The 20,292-nt window shown below is 38.7% G+C and overlaps 3 protein-coding genes across 3 annotated transcripts; 1 reads left to right on the plus strand and 2 right to left on the minus strand.

The window, feature by feature from the left end:
* Positions 1-2,055: 2,055 nt before the first annotated feature.
* Positions 2,056-3,045, minus strand: LOC145888992 (uncharacterized). The gene has a single exon (XM_082979861.1). It carries the CDS (start codon positions 3,043-3,045, stop codon positions 2,056-2,058), a length of 990 nt encoding a protein of 329 aa, XP_082835987.1.
* A 4,208-nt stretch (positions 3,046-7,253) lies between these two features.
* LOC145888728 (uncharacterized) lies at positions 7,254-13,529 on the plus strand. Its single transcript, XM_082979552.1, has 3 exons — positions 7,254-7,833; positions 8,189-8,299; positions 11,690-13,529. Exons 1-3 carry the CDS (start codon positions 7,359-7,361, stop codon positions 12,448-12,450), a joined length of 1,347 nt encoding a protein of 448 aa, XP_082835678.1. The 5' UTR covers positions 7,254-7,358; the 3' UTR covers positions 12,451-13,529.
* LOC145888729 (MAP kinase-activating death domain protein-like) lies at positions 13,429-18,821 on the minus strand. The gene is made up of 12 exons (XM_082979553.1): positions 18,780-18,821; positions 18,537-18,728; positions 18,182-18,346; positions 17,833-17,893; positions 17,564-17,670; positions 17,238-17,249; positions 16,892-16,961; positions 15,014-16,825; positions 14,461-14,669; positions 14,062-14,169; positions 13,832-13,912; positions 13,429-13,563 (listed from the first exon to the last, which is right to left on the minus strand). The coding sequence occupies exons 1-8, from the start codon at positions 18,819-18,821 to the stop codon at positions 16,707-16,709; spliced, it is 768 nt and encodes a 255-aa protein (XP_082835679.1). The 3' UTR covers positions 13,429-13,563; positions 13,832-13,912; positions 14,062-14,169; positions 14,461-14,669; positions 15,014-16,706.
* Positions 18,822-20,292: the final 1,471 nt, after the last annotated feature.

The following is a 20,292-nucleotide window of genomic DNA, read 5'->3' on the forward strand; positions in this document are numbered from 1 at the left end:
AATTGCACAGGTTTGGTTAAATTGTCATGTTTCTTATTCATGTGTACAACTTGTACCTTCAACTCAACTATATGAGCAACATAAGTTAAAAAAACACAACAAAAATCTCCATTGAAACATATTGATGTTCTTTAAAAAATATCTGCTGTTAAACAGGATCTTCCAGAATCAGGAAGTAAATTCTCAGAAAATAAGTTTTGCATCAATGAGCACAATTTCACATAAAGGTTTGAAGAGTACAATAAAATTTATTTAAGGCTTATACGACTACGGGATTCATTGATAAACTTTTAAGCAGTTGGTACACTTCAAATACCTGGCACATATCGCAGGTTTTTTTAGAAAGACTACAAACACGCTCCTTCACGCCTTCTCATGTGGGTGGTATTCCTTCGAAACGGTGGTATAATCATTTGTATTCCTTCGAAATGAACGCAAGTCTGTCATGTAAATAAGAATGAATTATTTTTTGAAAACATTTGTTTGTGATGTGATAATTCAATCGAAAGTCGTTTACAACACTCGATAAATTGCTTGAATTAATTACACACAGTACTGTTCAATCATGCGAAACGAGTTTGGTAAAATTTGCTTTTTCGTTTTTCGGTGGTTCCTTATTAGATGGGAGACCATTGTGTGATGACATTTTGTCACGTAAAAGCTGTGGTTCACGTCACCACCAGCCGCGCTTCTACAATTCTGAACGCTTGTTGTCGTATTAACAACGATTATTTGCAAATATATATATTCTTTCCAAACCAAACAAAGTAGCTACATCCCAGTGGGTCTTGATTCTGTTGCAATGTAGCAGGCTTTAGGCTTTACAGCCAAAACTTGTGGTTTTATGAAATATAATTGTTTGTTTTTTATGAAAATTGTTTTCTTGCTTTCATAGATTCACCGCTTTCAATTTAACAAACAGTGACAACGTGAAGGAAACAATTTGACTTCTTCCGAAATTTTAATGAAAATTTGGTTTAAAAAAACAATGAACAAACGCCAAGTTCATAATGCAGTTCGCTAGATGTAACGACATATCACAGTTCGCATAAAGGACGCTGATGAATCGATGATTTTAACTGAAGTTTGATGAAAGTTTTTAAATGTTAACACACATGGGGCTCAGGGTTGTTGTTCGTGAAACTTACAAGGGAACAATAACAAGTCACTTTGTAACCAGACAAAGGTCGTTTCTTACCCTTTGTAAAGGTAACAAAGCTGTTTGTCTCAGTCAAACGAGCTGTAGTGAACACCATATAAGGGCATGAAACGAAAGATGGCAAACACTAAAACAAACAGGTCTGACGCGGACCGTTAAACCGATGAGTTTTAAAACATAACTGCCGTTTTGGACAAACGACGGTAGCACATGAAGGCGGTTCAACAACCTTTACTTGAGGTTGTGACGTTGAGCGCAGATCGAAACAGGGCGGACGGATTGAACCCCGCGTGACACAGCAACAACGAAGGGTTTACGTCAAGTTACGGAGCCTTTTCCTCCTGTCCATCGCAAGACCATTCGATTGGCGATCAGTAAAAAATCATCCACAGCTTGTTACAACTTCTTCAAATGATCTAGTTCTCATTTCTTTAAAGGTGAGCTTCTGTGACCGTGGGAACGTCATACGTAGCGTCTGAAGTGAGCAAAGGATGTGGTTAAAGTTAACCGCAAAGTAGTACGATGAGGTTCTCTCCTGACTTCCACTCGGCTGCGATCTGTTTTAACTCATGTGCGACGTCTAGCGGAATGCTGAAAACTGAAAATAGGCTTTGACCACCAGGTATCATAATGAATTATGAATCTGACGCTCTTCTGGTGGAGAACAACAAATAAACACCTTTTGTTTAAAAAAGATTGTATTTTCTGACGTTTCGCCTGTACGTACGACTAGGCTTCTTCAGAGAATAAAACAAACACAGTAGCGAAGCGAACCAACAGGGCAAAGAAATTGAGCGACGAAAAAATAAAAGGGCGTAACAGCTAAAACACAGCGGGACATAATTCAATGGACAACATCGATCATGGGTCAAACGGCCAAACATGGGAAACAAAAGTCACGAATTGTTACGGGCGAAATTGCGGAACACGGGCGAAAGTACTTTTCCATCGTTCCGATTTAAAACATTCGGTAGCGAATTAATATAATAATTTTCCACAACCAACCGTTTTGCCAAAATTGTTTCATGTTTTAATACTTTTGCTTCCTTCCAATTGATACGGTGGTCGGTGTCAAGCATGTGGGCACATAGGGCAGATTTATTGGGTTCCATATTGCGTATGGCTGCCTTGTGTTCTTTAATACGGGACGTTAAATTGCGCTTAGTCTGGCCAATATACACAGTGTTACAATCAAGACAAGGGATTAAGTAAACTACACCGGTCATTTGAAGCATGGGAATACGGTCTTTAGGTTTGGGAAACATGTTTTCTAAAGTGCATACCGGTTTCATGGCAACTTTTACGCCGGTGGCGTTGAGTATTCTTGATATCCGCTCAGAAACTCCCTGTACATATGGTATGGAAGTGAATGCTGTGTATGTTTGTGTGGGTTTGTTGTGTGTGTGGGGTGTGAGATTTAGGTTAGTGGGAAATTTGTTTAGTTTTAGAACGTTTCGAATGTGTTTGCGTTCAACCCTCCGAGTGTGTGGATCGGCAATATGTGTAATCGTTCTGTTATATAAGGTTCTGGCCACAGTGAGTTTTTGATGTTTCGGATGGTGTGAGGTGTATTGTAAGTAGCGGTTAGTGTGTGTAGGCTTGTAAAAAATGGAGGTGGTAAGTTTCCCGTCCGGGTTTGCAGTGACGTTTACGTCCAAAAATGACAGACTATGGTCATGTTGTGTTTCCCGGGTAAACTTAATGGAAGGTTCGATGCTGTTTATGTGGTTATGAAACCCTGCGACCTCGTCTTTTGCTATGATGACGTACGTGTCATCGACATAGCGGAGCCAAAGTCGCGGGGGTGTTTTGAAGGAAGCAAGAGCGGTTTGCTCAAGTTGTTCCATTATAATGTTGGCCAGAACCGGTGAAATGGGAGAGCCCATGGGGGTGCCAAAAATTTGTTGGTAAATGTCGTGTTTATATGTGAAAACAGTCGAGTCTAAGCACAACTGTAATGCCTCTTGGATGTGTGTTAACTTAAGATTGGTACGTTCATGTAGTGTTGTGTCTTGTTGTAGTTGGTCCAAGGATATTCTGAGCGCAACATCTGTCGGAATTGACGTAAACAGGCTAACGACATCAAACGATACTTGACACTCATGTGGAAGTAATTTATATTCAGAAATAATCTTTACAAACTCACTGGAATTTTTTACAGTAAAGTCAGTACTATTAACTAAAGGAAATAAAATTTGACTGATGAACTTAGATAGCTGGTAGGTTGGCGAGTTAACAAAAGAAACAATCGGTCTTAATGGAATACCTTCCTTATGGATTTTGGGTAACCCGTAGAACTTTGGGAGCACACCGTCGCTGCTATGTAGTCTTCGATACTCCGGTTGGGATATGTAGTCTTCTGTCCGTAGTTTCAGTCATCGGGATTATAATAACCAAGCTAGAAGAATGATAACACTTCTAGCAAGCTAGTTCCTAACGCGAAATCATGGAGGGGATTAGTGACTGAACGGGTCTTTCTGTTCTGTGAAACGTGATTGAATGAGTAACTGCAGTGCTAGCTGATTAGTGACTGAACGAGTAACTGCAGTGCTAGCTGATTAGTGAGTGAACGAGTAACTGCAGTGCTAGCTGATTAGTGACTGAACGAGTAACTGCAGTGCTAGCTGATTAGTGACTGAACCAGTAACTGCAGTGCTAGCTGATTAGTGAGTGAACGAGTAACTGCAGTGCTAGCTGATTAGTGACTGAACGAGTAACTGCAGTGCTAGCTGATTAGTGACTGAACGAGTAACTGCAGTGCTAGCTGATTAGTGACTGAACGAGTAACTGCAGTGCTAGCTGATTAGTGACTGAACGAGTAACTGTAGTGCTAGCTGATTAGTGACTGAACGAGTAACTGCAGTGCTAGCTGATTAGTGACTGAACGAGTAATTGCAGTGCTAGCTGATTAGTGAGTGAACGAGTAACTGCAGTGCTAGCTGATTAGTGACTGAACGAGTAACTGCAGTGCTAGCTGATTAGTGACTGAACGATTAACTGCAGTGCTAGCTGATTAGTGAGTGAACGAGTAAGTGCAGTGCTAGCTGATTAGTGAGTGAACGAGTAACTGCAGTGCTAGCTGATTAGTGAGTGAACGAGTAACTGCAGTGCTAGCTGATTAGTGAGTGAACGAGTAACTGCAGTGCTAGCTGATTAGTGACTGAACGAGTAACTGCAGTGCTAGCTGATTAGTGAGTGAATGTCAGACTTATTTATACTTGTTACAAAATATAACTGGAAAACTCCCCCAATTGACACAACACAAGAAGCTTTCGCAGTATTTCAATGTTATTGTGAGTGTAAACGTAACTGGCTGTGGACGTTCCCAGACATAATATTTAGCCGGAGGGGAATTCGAAATACCTGTTTGGTACGGAAGCAACGCGAAAGTTGTTACAAGAGAGTTTGCTACGTGTAGACTGCTGTCGTGTTACAAGTCTGAAAGTTGAAGTTGGATATTTGTAAACAGATTACTCGGCTCACACAATCATGGAAATTCATTCAGATGTAAGTATTGCTTAGAAATATAATGTAAATGCCTCCTGGATAAATATTGTATTCTATTATTTTCCTCGCTTTTCAAAACTGTACATTACGAATTCTTCGGTCGAATTGTAAGATTGCAGTTATAACTTACAAGAAGAACGTTGATTCCAAAATAGAATAGAACTGTAGGCTGATTCGATCATAATGGTGATTCAGAAAAGAATGTAGTTACAGACACACATGGGTATTCATGCTTGGAAGCTGATTGGTAGTTTATGTCACGTGACGCTTGTGACGCTTGAAACAATATGATACAAGAACAAGGATACAGGATATCGTAAAATATGGCGCAAATAGGTTATATGGTACATGATGTAGGTGATTCACATTAACTGAAAACAAAATAAATTCAAAAGACAAATGGTTCACGAAGGCGTTATTGGATTATGTTGCGCAAGAGGTTGCAATCGGTTGCGATTGTATGGTGCTTGTGCAGTGCTGTAAAATGTGTGTGAAGTTTCTATTGGACGACTGTTACGATAGAAATGCTTGCATGTTACCTAATTCTTACGGCAGATGCTCAAACCACATCACGTACCTGCAATAAGGGATTTCCCCGTTTCATGCGTGGCTACTTTAACTTTAGTTTTCACGAAGAATTAGCAATTATACATCTCTAATATTTAGTTTAAGTTAGGAAAAACGTTGTTATGTACTCCCACATAGTTGCACATAGCGACACATTGCTTTACATAGTTGCACATATAGCTTCACATAGTTGCGCATAGCTCCACATAGTTGCACATAGCTTCACATAGTTGCACATAGCTCAACATAGTTGCACATAGCTCCACATAGTTGCACATAGCTTCACATAGTTGCACATTGCTCCACATAGTTGCACATTGCTCCACATAGTTGCACATATCGACACATAGTTGCATATAGCTTCACATAGTTGCACATAGCTTCACATAGTTGCACAAAGCTCAACATAGTTGCACATTGCTCCACATAGTTGCACATATCGTCACATAGTTGCACATAGCTTCACATAGTTGCATATAGCTCCACATAGTTGCACATTGCTCCACATAGTTGCACATATCGACACATAGTTGCACATAGCTTCACATAGTTGCACATAGCTCCACATAGTTGCACAAAGCTTCACATAGTTGCACATAGCTTCACATAGTTGCACATAGCTCCACATAGTTGCACATTGCTCCACATAGTTGCACATTGCTCCACATAGTTGCACATATCGACACATAGTTGCACATAGCTTCACATAGTTGCACATAGCCTCACATGGTGGCACATAGCTCAACATAGTTGCACATAGTTGCACATAGCTCAACATAGTTGCACATAGCTTCACATAGTTGCGCATAGCTACACGTAGCGGCACATCGCGACACAATTCAGATAGTTGCACATATCTTCACATAGCAACACATAGTTGCACGAGCACATTATAAAAGCACCCGTTAGTATCAACCAATTCTTGCAATACTGTTTTTGCGCGTAAGTAAAGTTGTTGCGAATTAGTAACGTAACGTACCCAACACGTAATATATTATGACTTGTTAAATATTCCCTTCTGGTTTTAACTGATATCTATGTTGAATATTTAAACCTTCCATAACTTAACAAACAAATCGCATAAACACCTGAAATATAATTTGTGTTGATGTTGTATTTATTTCTGTGCAGAATCCGAAGCTTCAGTCGGACGAGTTTGGCGAACATGAACAAGTGGAGGGATCAGAAAGCAATGGTAAAGTTTGGATATCACTGTGTGTTGTTTCTGTAAAACTCTACACAGTGGACCATGATCCAATATTTCTATTTTGTTTAACTTTCACCACTAAATCCTACATTGGTCGAAAAATATTAAAACCGGATTAAATTTTGGAAGTGACAGCCCATCTTGCAATGTTTTAATTTGTTTTTTTTTTGTTAAAATACATATTTGGAACATATTAGGTAAACTGGCATCACAGCCAAGCTAGGTCAACCACTTTTTCCAACAAGTTGGAGTGAAATATTGAAAATCAAGCTCCCGGTGAGGTTTGAACTCACAACCATGAACTTTCCAAAACTGACTGCAAATATTTTTTCGTGCGTCATTAGACGATGTATGTGATTAGGCGAAATATATATCGAAGACGTTTTAATTAACCAAACACTTTACACATGAAAGTAGTTCAACCTCATACATAAGTTTTGTCATCTCAAGGTTTCATGAAAAATCGGAGATTAAATACTTAAAAACTGGCGTAATATCAGTGGATTCGGGAGTAATGTAAGACTGCAATTAAAAATTAACATTTCGTACAAATTGTCACCGATATTTACAACACATGAACCCAAAATTAAAATTATATCTGTAGTGACGTTGTTTGTATATATTTTTTCTTTTATAATTTTAAATGTTTTTATTTCAGATGTAAACACCAAAATTTATGTGGATTTGTTGAAAAAGCAAAAATATTCCGAAGCAAGTAAAACAAAAAAACAACTTTCAAGGTCACTTGAAGGTCTTGGGGCAACTGCAGAAGATTTGACAACAACTGGAGATAAAAAGAGAGAAGAGGGAAAATGTTTGGAATCGATTTTATTTTACGAACTTGGAGGTGAATTTTATTCAAGGCATCACGATGACGTAAGAGGGGTTGAAGGTGTGAAGGATTGTGTTTGGGGTTTGATGATGACATGCGGAGATTTGATGAAAACATCGGATTTGAATCAAAAACTTGAAAACAAACGAATAATTCGTGGCCATGTGATCCCACTAATGGAAACGATGAGACTCAAAATACAAAATATTCAAAACGCGGAAGAAGAATTAAAATGCATAAATGAAGTTAATTGTTTGTGCTGGATTGAATGGAGTCAACTTTCAATCGGAGATTATTCGTCGAGGGAATCAACAATTAAACTTGGACTTGAAATGATGAGGAAACAGTTTGGTAAAAACTCAGCAAAGCATCGAGTGTTCGGACATTTGTTAATCAACCTTGGTGTTGTTTGCATGAAAACAAATCGACTGAATGAAAGCGTGGATTATTTTAAAAAAGCAATCCAAGCTTACAAAATGGCAACAGGCATAACTGAAGAGGAAAGAAAGGAGTTGATTGAAAGAAGTGAAAACAATTTACGACGAATTCAACCAATGTTGAGTCAGTGCAATTATTGATAGAATTTATTGAGAATTACTAAATCGTTAGTTTGTATATTCACTCACTAATTTCTTCTTCAGTCTATGAATGCTTTATGTTAAGAATGTGGGGTTTGGAATTTTCAAACATGCTTTGAGACAGGGATTTGTCAAATACATAAAGTTTTGTTGCCAAGTCCAACATTGTCCTCCACAGTAATTTTCATGCCCGATAATTTGCCACAAGAATTTGTTGATCTGTTGAACGGCATAAACAGGGGTTGATTTAATATATTTGGTGTTTGGTGTTGTAACTATGACATAACTTCATATGATGAAAGTTGTCCTATTATAGGTAAAATAATTTCTTGTTGCAGCAATTCGAGGTACTGAAGAGCTTGCAACCACCTCCCATGACGTCACTTACCTTCGGCCATCTAGTGGTGAAACAGACGAGCAGATCGTGCAGAGAAAGGTTCACCAAACAGGTAACCAGAGATTTCTATGATAAAGTAAAATGTTATAATACTGACTCCGTGCATTTAAATTTGCCTCATCACCTCAAGCTTGCCTTAAATCAGTGACAGCCACTCTAACCACTAGTGGTAAGTCTTCCACGTTATACAAGGTAGAACTGGGTTTGGGATCGCTTTTATAAAGAATTCAAAATGAATGGCGTCGTTAAAAATGTATAGGGACAACCTCAAGGCGGCAACAAAATGTCCAAATATGTAAATAAAGTAAGTCATGCTTTGTCCCAAGTCCATCCAATGTATTATAATTACTATTGACTAAAACAAGGGTTGGGATCGTATAAGCCAGGGGAGAAGAACATCCTCACTAGGTTCAATTCACGCGCTGCCGAAATAATTCCGTAACAACTTTGCGAGCACGCCTGGACCCTGTCACCACACCCGCTGGTTTCGCTATAGCAACACTCAGATGTAGTGTCTTTTTATAAATCTGTCTTTTAACAATGAGTTTTGACTTTTAATGCAACCGCCGCCACTGGGGCCTGGTGATGATCTTGTTGAGTATTTCAATACTTTTGAATCGTACTGCGAAAGTATCGAAGCGACGGACCAGGTTAAACGGCAATTGTTCCTGGCATCCATAACAACGTTATGAAATGGGCAATAGAGGATAGTGATGGCAACCTCCATGCAATCGAATACAAAGAATTTTAGAAACTTGCCTTGCGCCATGAGACCAGTGCTGGACGATCAGAGAGGCAACGCGAAGCACTCACAAGATGCGTGCAATTGCCCTGGGAAACGGGACGCTTGTTCGTTTACGTCCGCTCAGTAATATGGCGAACAGCAGTAATTCGAAGGCTGTCCTGAATAGCGAAGTACTTACCGACTTACGGAAAGGGAAGGAGTTTCGTATGGGATAAATGTTACCAGAAAGCTTTTGGTGATCTCAAGGAACCTACGGCGCCCATTTTGCAATACCCAGATTTCGCACGGCCGTTTGTGGTCGATACAAACGCGTCCTATCCGCTGTTGGATGTGTTTTGTCACAGAACGTGGATGGTAAGGAGAGCGTAATTGTCTATGTGAGTAGATCCCAAAGTCGTGCCGAAAGAAACCATTCCACGACGCGAAAAGAGTTGCTTGCTGTCTGCGACCAAACTGTATCGATGTTATCTTCTAGGTAGGAAGTTTTTGCTGTGAACCCAGATCTTTCTTCTCTTCTACGTTGGTTGCGGCAGTCGAAGGTACTTTACTGACAATGCGGGTGGAATATCTTTCCGCGTTTGACCTTGAACACAGGCCGAGAGTAAAACATCGAAACGCTGATGCGCTGTCACGTGTTCACGACAGTGACGTAAACCCAAACTTCCCATACAAGTTGACGACAGAAGCGGTCGAGATGCAGGTGGTGGAGTTTAAGACATTATTTTGCTACAGCCTAGAAGACATTGCGGCAGATCAAGAAAACTACGATGATTTCTCCGTTGTGATGGATTGGTTAAAAAAGGTGTGCGCTCCAAATTCAAAACCATACGACGTCACCCCCCCTTCAATTCGATATTTGGTGGTCGCTCTTCCCTCGCATGAGGAAAAAGGGATAGGTTTTGTGCGTGGAAACTGATCCTTAGGTAGAGATTATACTTAAAGTAGCTCTCCCTCCAAGTTTAAGACAAGGGGTTATGGTTGCACTACACGATAACGTGCTCGGAAGTTGGCATCTAGGCATCACGAAAACCTTCTCGAAAGTCACCGAAAGGTTCCACTGGTACAGGTGGCGCGAAGACGTAGAACAGTTTTGTCGGGGATGCAGCGATTGTCAATACATTAGGCTCGTGCAATAAAACCATTATAACTATGCTAAACGAGACGAACACAAATGGGACGAAGCACTGCCTTCGGTGGTTGCGGCTTACAACGCTCGCTGATTGGTTAATTGGCTTGTGACAGGAGGCGACTAAAAAGTGGATGTCTTGCTAGTCTTGGGCATTGTGTTGTATATAGCGATTTGTTGGTGTTTGGAATGCGATTTAATTGTAGTAAGTCGTCCATTTATTTAAACCAGTATGAGGTATTTTGGTTTTGGTGGTGAGCCGTTATTTCAGGGTCCGGGCCTTTTACGAATTAGGGATGCAGCGTTGGGGTAAAGATCTTATTTGAGGTTCTAGGGTTGTGTTTGGGGTTCGCCGCTCAAATCCTCACTAGGCTCAATTCCCGCCTTGCCGAAATAATTCCGTAACAATTACATGAAATACAAACCATAGATATCGTAGTGCTCTGCTATGGGTTTTTCTAGAATAACCTCCCATTTAAAACATTCTTACCTTGTAATGCTACAGATTATGCTGCATAGTTTTATTGATAAAAATATACATACGTCAGCAACATGAAACAAATACTTTAAACTTCAGTGTTTATTGATGCAGGTTATTTAGTAAACCTACACAAGCGATGTACGAAAATTCCCACATTTAAGGCCGCATATCAGTATTAAATCCCAAAAATCTAGTTTTGAAGGCTATCACCATTAATATCCATACTGAGTGATTTGCTTTTTTGACAACAACAATTCCTGTGGTCAGTGACCCATTAAGATCTATTGGTACTATTCAAAAAGAAAAAAATTGATTGCAGTTGCATCCTGGAAAACACAGCAAGGATCTGAGGAGCCTCCAGGAGGATCTTTTGTCCTATAGGATAGCAAAAACAGTCCCAGGGGGCAACCAAAGCTACTTTCCTGTGACAATTTTTTTTGCCATTGCGTAGAAAAGGGTTAGGGCCAACATTCAATTGCAAATTGGATGAGGTTTTTTTTTTTTTTTTTTTTTTCATTTTTTCGCAAAACCAACTTACATTTTTCCAGCCTATTTATTTACAACTAATTTTCACCTTCATGCGTAGCCAAGAGGCGGGCCTAACATAAAATCACAAATTATGGTATACTTCTGTGATACAATTTTGAGCTACATCCCCTTGAACATTTTGATGCTTTTTCAACTAAATTTTTCACAGCACCCAGCACCAAATGTCTAGCTGCATGAGAAGGGCTAAAAATGCACTAAAACTGCACCAAACACGCTGAAAATCGCCCTGGCTAAAGCACGTGACTTCCTGCTCATTCAACCCGAAAATTTATTGCAATGCATCACCGGTTGCCATGTGAAATCACTGAGTTTTTCTCTGACAGGGGGTACAAGACCGGCATTCCCCGCGGGCAAAACTATTTTAAATAATATACTGATATGCGGTCTTAAAATATACATAGTTGTTGCTCTCTGGCGTACAATATTTTCCGCCATAACGATGACCTTTGACATGAACGCCAGGAAACGAAGTTGCAAAAAACATTTTCATTTTGGGAATTAAATTGTTTCGCGTTGTTTAATTAAATTGTTTCCGTTTCAGATGAAAACATCGACCTAAATTCCCTGATAAAAAAATACGCGGATTTGTTGGAAAAGCAAAAATATCCTGAAGCAAATGAAACAAGAAACCAACTTTCAAGGTCACTTGAAGGTCTTGGGGCAACTGCAAAAGATTTGGACACAACTGGAGATAAAAAGAGAGAAGAGGGAAAATGTTTGGAATCGATTTTATTGTACGAACTTGGAGGTGAATTTTATTCAAGGCATCACGATAACGTGAGAGGGTTGGAAGGTGTGGGGGAATGTCTTCGGGGTTTGATGATGACATGCGAAGATTTGATGAAAACATCGGATTTGAATCAAAAACTTGAAAACAAACGAATAATTCATGATCATGTGATCCCACTGATGGAAACGATGAGACTCAAAATACAAAATATTCAAAACGTGGAAGAAGAGTTAAATTGCATGAATGAAGTTGAGTGTTTGTGCTGGATTGAATTGAGTCAACGCTTAATCGGAGATTATTCGTCGAGTGAATCAACAATTAAACTTGGACTTGAAATGATGAGGAAACAGTTTGGTGAAAACTCAGCAAAGCATAAAGTGTTCGGATATTTGTTAAACAACCTTGGTTTTGTTTGCGAGAAAACAAATCGACTGAATGAAAGTGTGGATTTTTATCAAAAAGCAATCCAAGCTTTCAGAATGGCAACAGACATAACTGAAGAGGAAAGAAAGATAAGGATTGAAATAAGTGAAAACAATTTGCAACGAGTTACAGAATTGTTACAACAGTAGGCATTGTGATATCACATAGCCATGGTGTGAAGTAAACATGATTGAAAACTTTGTACAGTTTTACTTGAAGTAAAAACAAATATTGGTGATTTGTGTAAATATTGTGTCACTAAATGTGAATTATATCCATGCAATGATTTGTAAATAATGAAAACTGTTATGATATCGTTTGAGAATGGGAATACATTAATTTTGTTGAGAAAAAGTGAATGAGATTATTTTCCTTTGTAAGAAACAAGGAAGTTACATATTGTTTATAACTTGGGATTGTTGGTGGAAATCCTGCCAGGTCAGTTTTCTGCTTGTTCGAGTAAGTTTTTATCAGTTACCTGCAAAACATGGAAGTGTTGGTTGTGTTTTCTATAAAATAGATGGCTGTTTGTCAAACAGATATTGAAATACAGAATATTCATAACATTTTCAGCAACAAAATTAGAAAGTTTTTGAGAAAAAAGTTTCAAACTATTTAATTATCAAAGATTAACAAACCCAGGGGTCATGAGAGGAAAAAATGTTCCAATGAAACACCCCCAGACCCAGTGGTGGGTTTCAAATATTTTAGCATCCGGTTCTTTTATTGCAGCATGTCATAGTGACCACGGGATTACAAGGCAGAAGTGAAACGTAGGCCTACACATACACTTGTTAACAACCAGTTCGCTTAGGTCGTTAAATATGAAGAACCGGTTCCCACGAACCAGATGAATCCCACCACTGCCCAGACCAACATTAGCTCAGGGGCCACAGAGCCATGAAAATCCCTTTAAACAACCACATTAATATTCTTGCAAAGAAACAGGGGTGAATGTGGTGTCAGGTATGTTATCTGTTGTTCACCTAAAAATTGTCACTAAAATTTAAGCAAGTAAAATTCAGCGAGGTAATTTTAAACCTAGGGTTGGGCTCATTCTGCCACAAGTGTTGAGCACAAGTACTGTACACATGGGTTATTGGGCAATAAGCTGCACTGTATAATTTGCAAACTGCTGATAATTGCCTTCTAACTTGGGACTTACAAAATGAACCAGTTTGTGTTTGGATAATACCATCACAATGCAGTTCACATTCAGTTTGACAACATTTGTAGATCAAGCATCCTTGCATGCAAACAACCTACAGCAAAAATATAAGTTACAAATGGTTGCTGAATAAGTTATGTTGATTCCAACAGAAAAACTATGCTCTTAAATTTAGAACAAACATGCCAAGGGTTATGGCTGGCACACAAGATGATAATTTGATGACACCATATATCTGACCCCTGAAAAAAGGCTGCTGTCAAACCTAAGGTTACTCGATCAATTTAATTCCACATTAATAAAAGTACAACAAGTTTACGACTTCACAAAGTACATATAGAATCCGGTACCACTTAACATACTGCGTCACACGATATCGCTTGGTTGTCAGCTTATGAGGTCCCATTATGTGTTGTCTGATCTCAATGTTAAGGGTATGTCGTCTATATAGAAAAATGTACAGAGTTAATTAGGTTTGAGCTCCACCTCACTAGGAAAAGAGGACTTACTGCAAAGAAGACGGTAATAAACATTACGTTACTGACAAACATATTACAATTTCAAATAGACTTCTTGCATAAAGTTAACGTACTTTCTTCTTCCAACGTTTGTTCTGCCACACAGAAAGACTTTATCAGGGTTTGGTACCAATCTCATTCAGTTTGACAACATTTGTATATTAACCATCCTTGCAAATAATCTGCAGCAAAAACATAAGTTACAAAAGTTGAATAAAATGGTGGATTCCAACAGAAAAACTATGTACTTAAAAACAAACTATGACAGGGTTATGGCTGGCACAAGAGGTGATAATTTACCAATTTATGTTTCTATGCGAAGTCAAATCAAATCATGTTTATTTTGCGAAAAAAGGCAACTACGCAATATACAAAGAAATAAAATGGCATGGGCGCCGATAAAACCATAAAGGTTATCGAGTCAAGCGCCCATAGAAGTAATTAACATTATGACTTAATTTGTATAAACTGACCTGCTGTGTTCAAAAGCAGTCCTGAAGGTAACTTGCACATTTAAACCGAAAACGCTTGATCATGTTTGAGACAAAGCCGTCTGCTTTTTTGAAGCAAAAGTTTAATCAAATATGTGCTTTGATTTGGAATATATAACCTCTCTTTCAAAGTTAGTGAAATATCCATTCTTACCCTAATGATTTAACATTGACTGCTCCCGATTTGCATTCTGAGGAAAAATGTTGTACTCATCAAGTCAGTATATTTATTTTCATGTATATTAGCAATTTGAAACATAAAACATTATTTTTTTTGGAATACCAAATAAATCACAAAAAAGTATATAACTGTTTCAACAGGAATCATATATATGTAAGTTGCATATGATATGTATATGCACCATTGATAGAAGAGGCTCTTCGTGTACTCGAGTACTTAGTACCATAAAGTTTTGATGCACCAACAGAATATCGAACACAATAGCAGTAAATTAAGTTAATTTATCGTGCACTAAATGGTCAACTACTAACTCTTTACACAAACGCAAACTTTTAAACAAGGGGGCCATCTTACCTGAATAGCTTTGGGGAAACCACACCTAAATTGTTGGAATTGGTGAAGGGAATGGATTTCTACCGACTGAATATTAATCACTAACATCATTAAAAGTTGGCATTATTCGCTCTTAACTCTTTTCACAACTTTGCGGACCAAACTAAGCCTATACCATCAGAAAACTTGTATAATATCTTTCAAACCACACCAAGATTGGTAAACAGGCTTCAGGACTTATACGGCAATTAAACCAAAGAAAATTCTGTTTTCAAGTTCCTCTGTAATAATGCACCTTCCAAACTTTTCGCTTGTTTCCCAAAAACTGTTACTGGGTCTTGTGACTTACATAGGGACCTAATATTCTTCAATAAGAATTATTGCCCCTGGATGAGACAGTACATGACATGGATTTGTGGAGCCTCCTGGAAGATCTTGTGACCTACAGGGGGCATAAACATCCTTGGGGGTTGCTTAGGCAATTTATATTCAGCAACTAACTTTGGTGTTGGATGAGTCTTAGTGATATGCCCAAAACTGGCTTAAATTCGCCCTAGCAACAAGACATGCACTTGTGCTCATTCAACCGTAAAATTGACCACCATGCATCACTGACTGCTTTGTGACGTGCTACCTACCATTGTGACAGAGGATTGAACACATGCGTCCAAGTTTTCCACCGGGGAAACTTATTTTAATAGAAATACCAATATGCGTCCTTAAGTGTGGGGGAATGGGTAGATGGTAACCTCCGGTCAATTACACATAACGGCAGCGAAGAATTTATTTGCATTTCTACACAATACCACGACACTTTTGTGTGCAAATATACGACATTATAAACCCACGTGACTCTACACACACGTGCACCGATGACGCCACAATGACGTAATAAAGGATTCGACAATTAGTTTGGTGGAAAAAACTCTGCAGAAAGATTTCACAGTCGGAAAAGTTGTGTTGATTTGGTAAAGATTTATGTTCAGTGCTTTCAAGTGTGGAGAATTGCAAGAAAAGTCATGAAATGAGGAATTGCACTCACCAACAATTACCCTAAAAATTTAAATATTATTCATCTTCTATATTTCTTATAAAAAATAAAACACAATATTTGCCATCCCCCGATAACGTGCAGATAATAAAAACGTTCTACATCTATTGTGACGCTTAAATATGACGTCACGGGGTAAGTTGAAATTATTCTCAAAAAAACGAAAGTAACAAAAAAACGTCAAAATGGACGACCACCGAATTTGTATGAGGTAAGAACGTATTCCCACCAAACACTACCCAGTCTTACTTACACAGATCGACAGAAACCGTGACGTCACAACATGATCACGTGATCGTTTGTCACGTGGTTGGTTGAACACAGAATACACAGTGAGCTATCGATGAAATTACACAAGAACAAGGAAACTATACAAAGAGTTGGGGGAGAAGCAGATTCAATAAAGTTTCCACTGTTTATCTCGAGTTTACAAAACAGAAACTCCACGAACATCTTCTTTTACAACAACAAGTTATTTTAAAAACCTGCACGTCAACAACAATAGGTTGGTGAAGTTTAACAAACTGTCTTCACATAAACATATTTCTAACAACACGCAAACCGACTTACTACCACAGCACCAATCTATATGCGCAGTGGCAAGATCAACAGCACCATCCAGCGGTAGGTATAATCGTATCAAACCAACCACATGGTGGGGCTTCATCTGTCCGCGCGTCTCGCAGCAGCAACGTAAGAGAAGAGACAAAGCACAGCGTAACAAATCTCATTTGCGAGCGACGACTTGAATTTGTGTATCGTCACCTCGTCGGTGTTGCGGTCTGTGACGTAACAATAACACATTCAGCGTTTGAAGAAAACCTTATGACGCAACAAAGGATTCTTACTGTATTCTTCGAGAATAAATATTCCCTTTACTGTGTTGCATTTGCGGATCGTTTTTAACCCGAGGAAAACCTGGAAAAGAAAACACGATTTCTATGCCAGCCCACGTGCTTTTCAAGGTCATTTATCTCAAGGTTAGTTACAACAACTTAAAACAAATACGAGCTGATTCCACAGGATTAAAAATAATAAAATATGCAGTGACGTCACAACAACATGCAAACATTCATTTGTGAAAAAAGAAAATCTTCAGCAAAAAAATATAAACTTCTGTCCACCCATTATCATCACAAACAACAAACAAAAAGACACAACAACAACAACAGGAATAATCGAGTCATGCTATACCTTGTTAACTCCCTGAAATACAAAAAAGCCGGGAAATTAAACAATAAAAATCACTCACAATTGAAGCAGTTTATCGCGTAATAATTTTACCATCAAGCTAGAAACAACAACAGGTTTTCAACAGTTTTCGGTTGTAATGTTACAGATTCGGAACACAATTATACTGGTTTGTAGCGCCGTACAACTGCACGCACTGCATCATTTAAATACAATCAGATAATTATGTGAGAACTTTAAGGTGGAAACTCCAGTGAATATTTAGCAAAGCAACACAAACAGCTCGATTCAATACAGAGGCAGCATTGGATAAAATGACCTCAAGTTACCCGACTGTTGATGAACTTTAGATTCACCCCATCCAAAGTGACCTGGAGTAACCCACATTCACCAGTTTTCATGTCTTGGATAGGGAATTCCCCGCCCAATTCCGGTTCTGTTGACAATAATTAATGACGTCACTTTTTGTGTTGTGGTTCGTTGGCATAGAAATCATATAAACTAGGTTTGTATTTTCATTGTTTTTGTGCCGGAACATTGAGAGGAAGTGACGTAATTTACAGACGACTCAAATAGTAGAATAATATAGGGGAATCACCGTTATGTCTCGCGGCAGCTTTTTCCATGGCTTCTTTGACGCAATGATACAACTCCCGACACTGAGTGAAAATAAGAACAAGGAAATTACACTGGGACACAAATTCGTCACCAAACCACAAGACTGTGTAACATAGAAATCTGAGCGAATGTTAACGGTTACGCATGATCAACCACCTGTTATTATTTGTTATATATTTGAACAGTTGCTAGACAACCTCCAGGGTATCCATGACAACACCACATTATTGCACAGATTTCTATGTTACATAAGCTTATATGTGGATGAAGTTTGGCGAGGACTCTGGGTTCTGATGTATTTTAACGAAACACAAAACACTTGAACTCACTTTCTTGGTGTAAAACTTGTTGAGTTGGGTTTCCTGACCTTTTCGTTGCCACAAGCAGAGAACTTTGGTTTTGGGACAGAAAGTCATGTTAATCAACTTCTCGTACCACCACCGTTCACAAATCGTCCCAAACCCGCTTCGTAGGATGATCGCATCGTCGCATACCTTTCAACATACAACACACTGGATGAGAGAACAGTAAACATTTTGTGAATCATTTGGTGAAAATTCGTGCAGGAATTCGTCGTTTACCCTAGAAATCCACAGGCGAAATAAAATAAACGTTTTAAAGTGAAAAAAATTAGGAGATGACGTCACTATAGAATAAAGTCGACGTCATCAAGTAAATAGTAACCTCCATACACAAAACGTCTCCTGTTGTGTCGGTTCCAGCGTGTACCACGAATGATTGCTTCCTTATATGGCGACTTCCGCACGGTTTCAAGTCGATCGCGTTGCCATGGATACCCTGGAGGTTGTCTAGCAACAAATTCACTTCCGCACTGTGGGACAACCCCACATGGGACTTCCCCAACAGACGTCGGACCTGAACATGAAAGTTGGTGAAAAACTTGAAGTTGTTAATTTATTTTTCTACCTTCCGTTTAATGTCGTTGGTTGGGACGTTCATCATCACCATGTATGCCAAGGTTGGAAAGTTGTACTCTGTCTCAATTTCGAAAAACGCCTGTATTTTTACCACACACTGCACATGGACGAAAACGAAAACGGTTTTCTTTAAAGCATTGATAAACCGTGTTACCCGTTTGCTACAATTAAAAGCGAAAAAATATGCTCACCAAAGTTTTGAGCCAGGAAGACATCAGTAAACCATTTGATGCATCAATTGCATCAATTTTCAAATTCGACTCGCGAAAACGACGAATTTACAGGGGCTTTTTGGTCAGCTTAAGTTAGGCTGTCAGGCTGTAAATTCAGACTCTGCACTAAATAAATCATCAATATTTCTAATCTAAGCATGCAGAGAAAAGTTATTGGCAGTTAGTTTACGCCTTTGAAGGCTTGCTGCAAATTGGTCCTTGATTATAATGTGAGTTTACTTTGCCAGATATAATAGATGATTTAACCAGAAAGCCTGCTTCAACCCATATTTTTTTAATTTCTGATTAAACTAAAAGGCTGCATTTTCCTGGAATGTGTTCACAACAACACCATGGTAAGAGTATTCAAGTGAAAATTTCATGTTTAGTAGTATTAATTATCTCTGTCCTTCTTCACAGGATCCAGAAGATGTGATAGTTACATAACATAAACTTGTGTCATGGCATTCTTGTCATATTTGTTTTATTTTGACAAACAGAAAAGGTTTACATAAGTCTGCTTTTGTATTTTATGGTTGATTGTTGTTCACATAATCCTTTTGTAAATAAGATGCAGTAAAAATGAGTAAACAACCAGTTTGCATTGACTTGTTCTATTATAACACATCCAGCAGCAAATGAAAACAGTTAACACAAGTGTATGGCTGTGCTAAGCCAAATAATAGTTTCAGTTACTAAAAATTGTTGTTTTTGTGATGGAAAATGTACATGCCACATCAGTAGGGACATGAATCTCATATTTCTGAATACATCATTCTCCTTTCAAGCAAGTGTCAGCTATCCTGCAATGCATTTGTTTCCTTCAGGTCTCCAAAATGCAACTTAGGTACTCAAAACGAATGTTGCCTTTTTGTATCTTGATGCTTGTACAATTCATTTAACACTTGCGCAGTATTTATCAAAATTAATGTACTTAAACTCGAGTAAGCATATCTTTCTAGCCCCAGCAGCATACAGCATTCTGACGTAGTTGTACTAGAACTAGTTTATAAGCACATCCTTCTAGCCCCAGCAGCATAGAGAATTCTCACGTAGTTGTACTAGAACTAGTTTATTACTTTTAAGGTTTATTGTAAACAGCAAACCCTAAACGCACAACCTCACAAACGAATTACCTAATCCTAACTTCTTCGCGGCACTTGTCGCAACTGGGTTTAAGCTGACTTAATCTCTTTAAGCCGTCCCGTAAACCACTCTCTGCTAGTGATGTCTTGCGCCGGATCCGGGTACCCGGACCCGGCCGGATATTGACCAATTTTCAATACCCGG

The sequence above is a fragment of the Ascidia mentula genome, chromosome 2 (genome assembly GCF_947561715.1).
Source record: "Ascidia mentula chromosome 2, kaAscMent1.1, whole genome shotgun sequence".
NCBI lineage: Eukaryota > Metazoa > Chordata > Ascidiacea > Phlebobranchia > Ascidiidae > Ascidia > Ascidia mentula.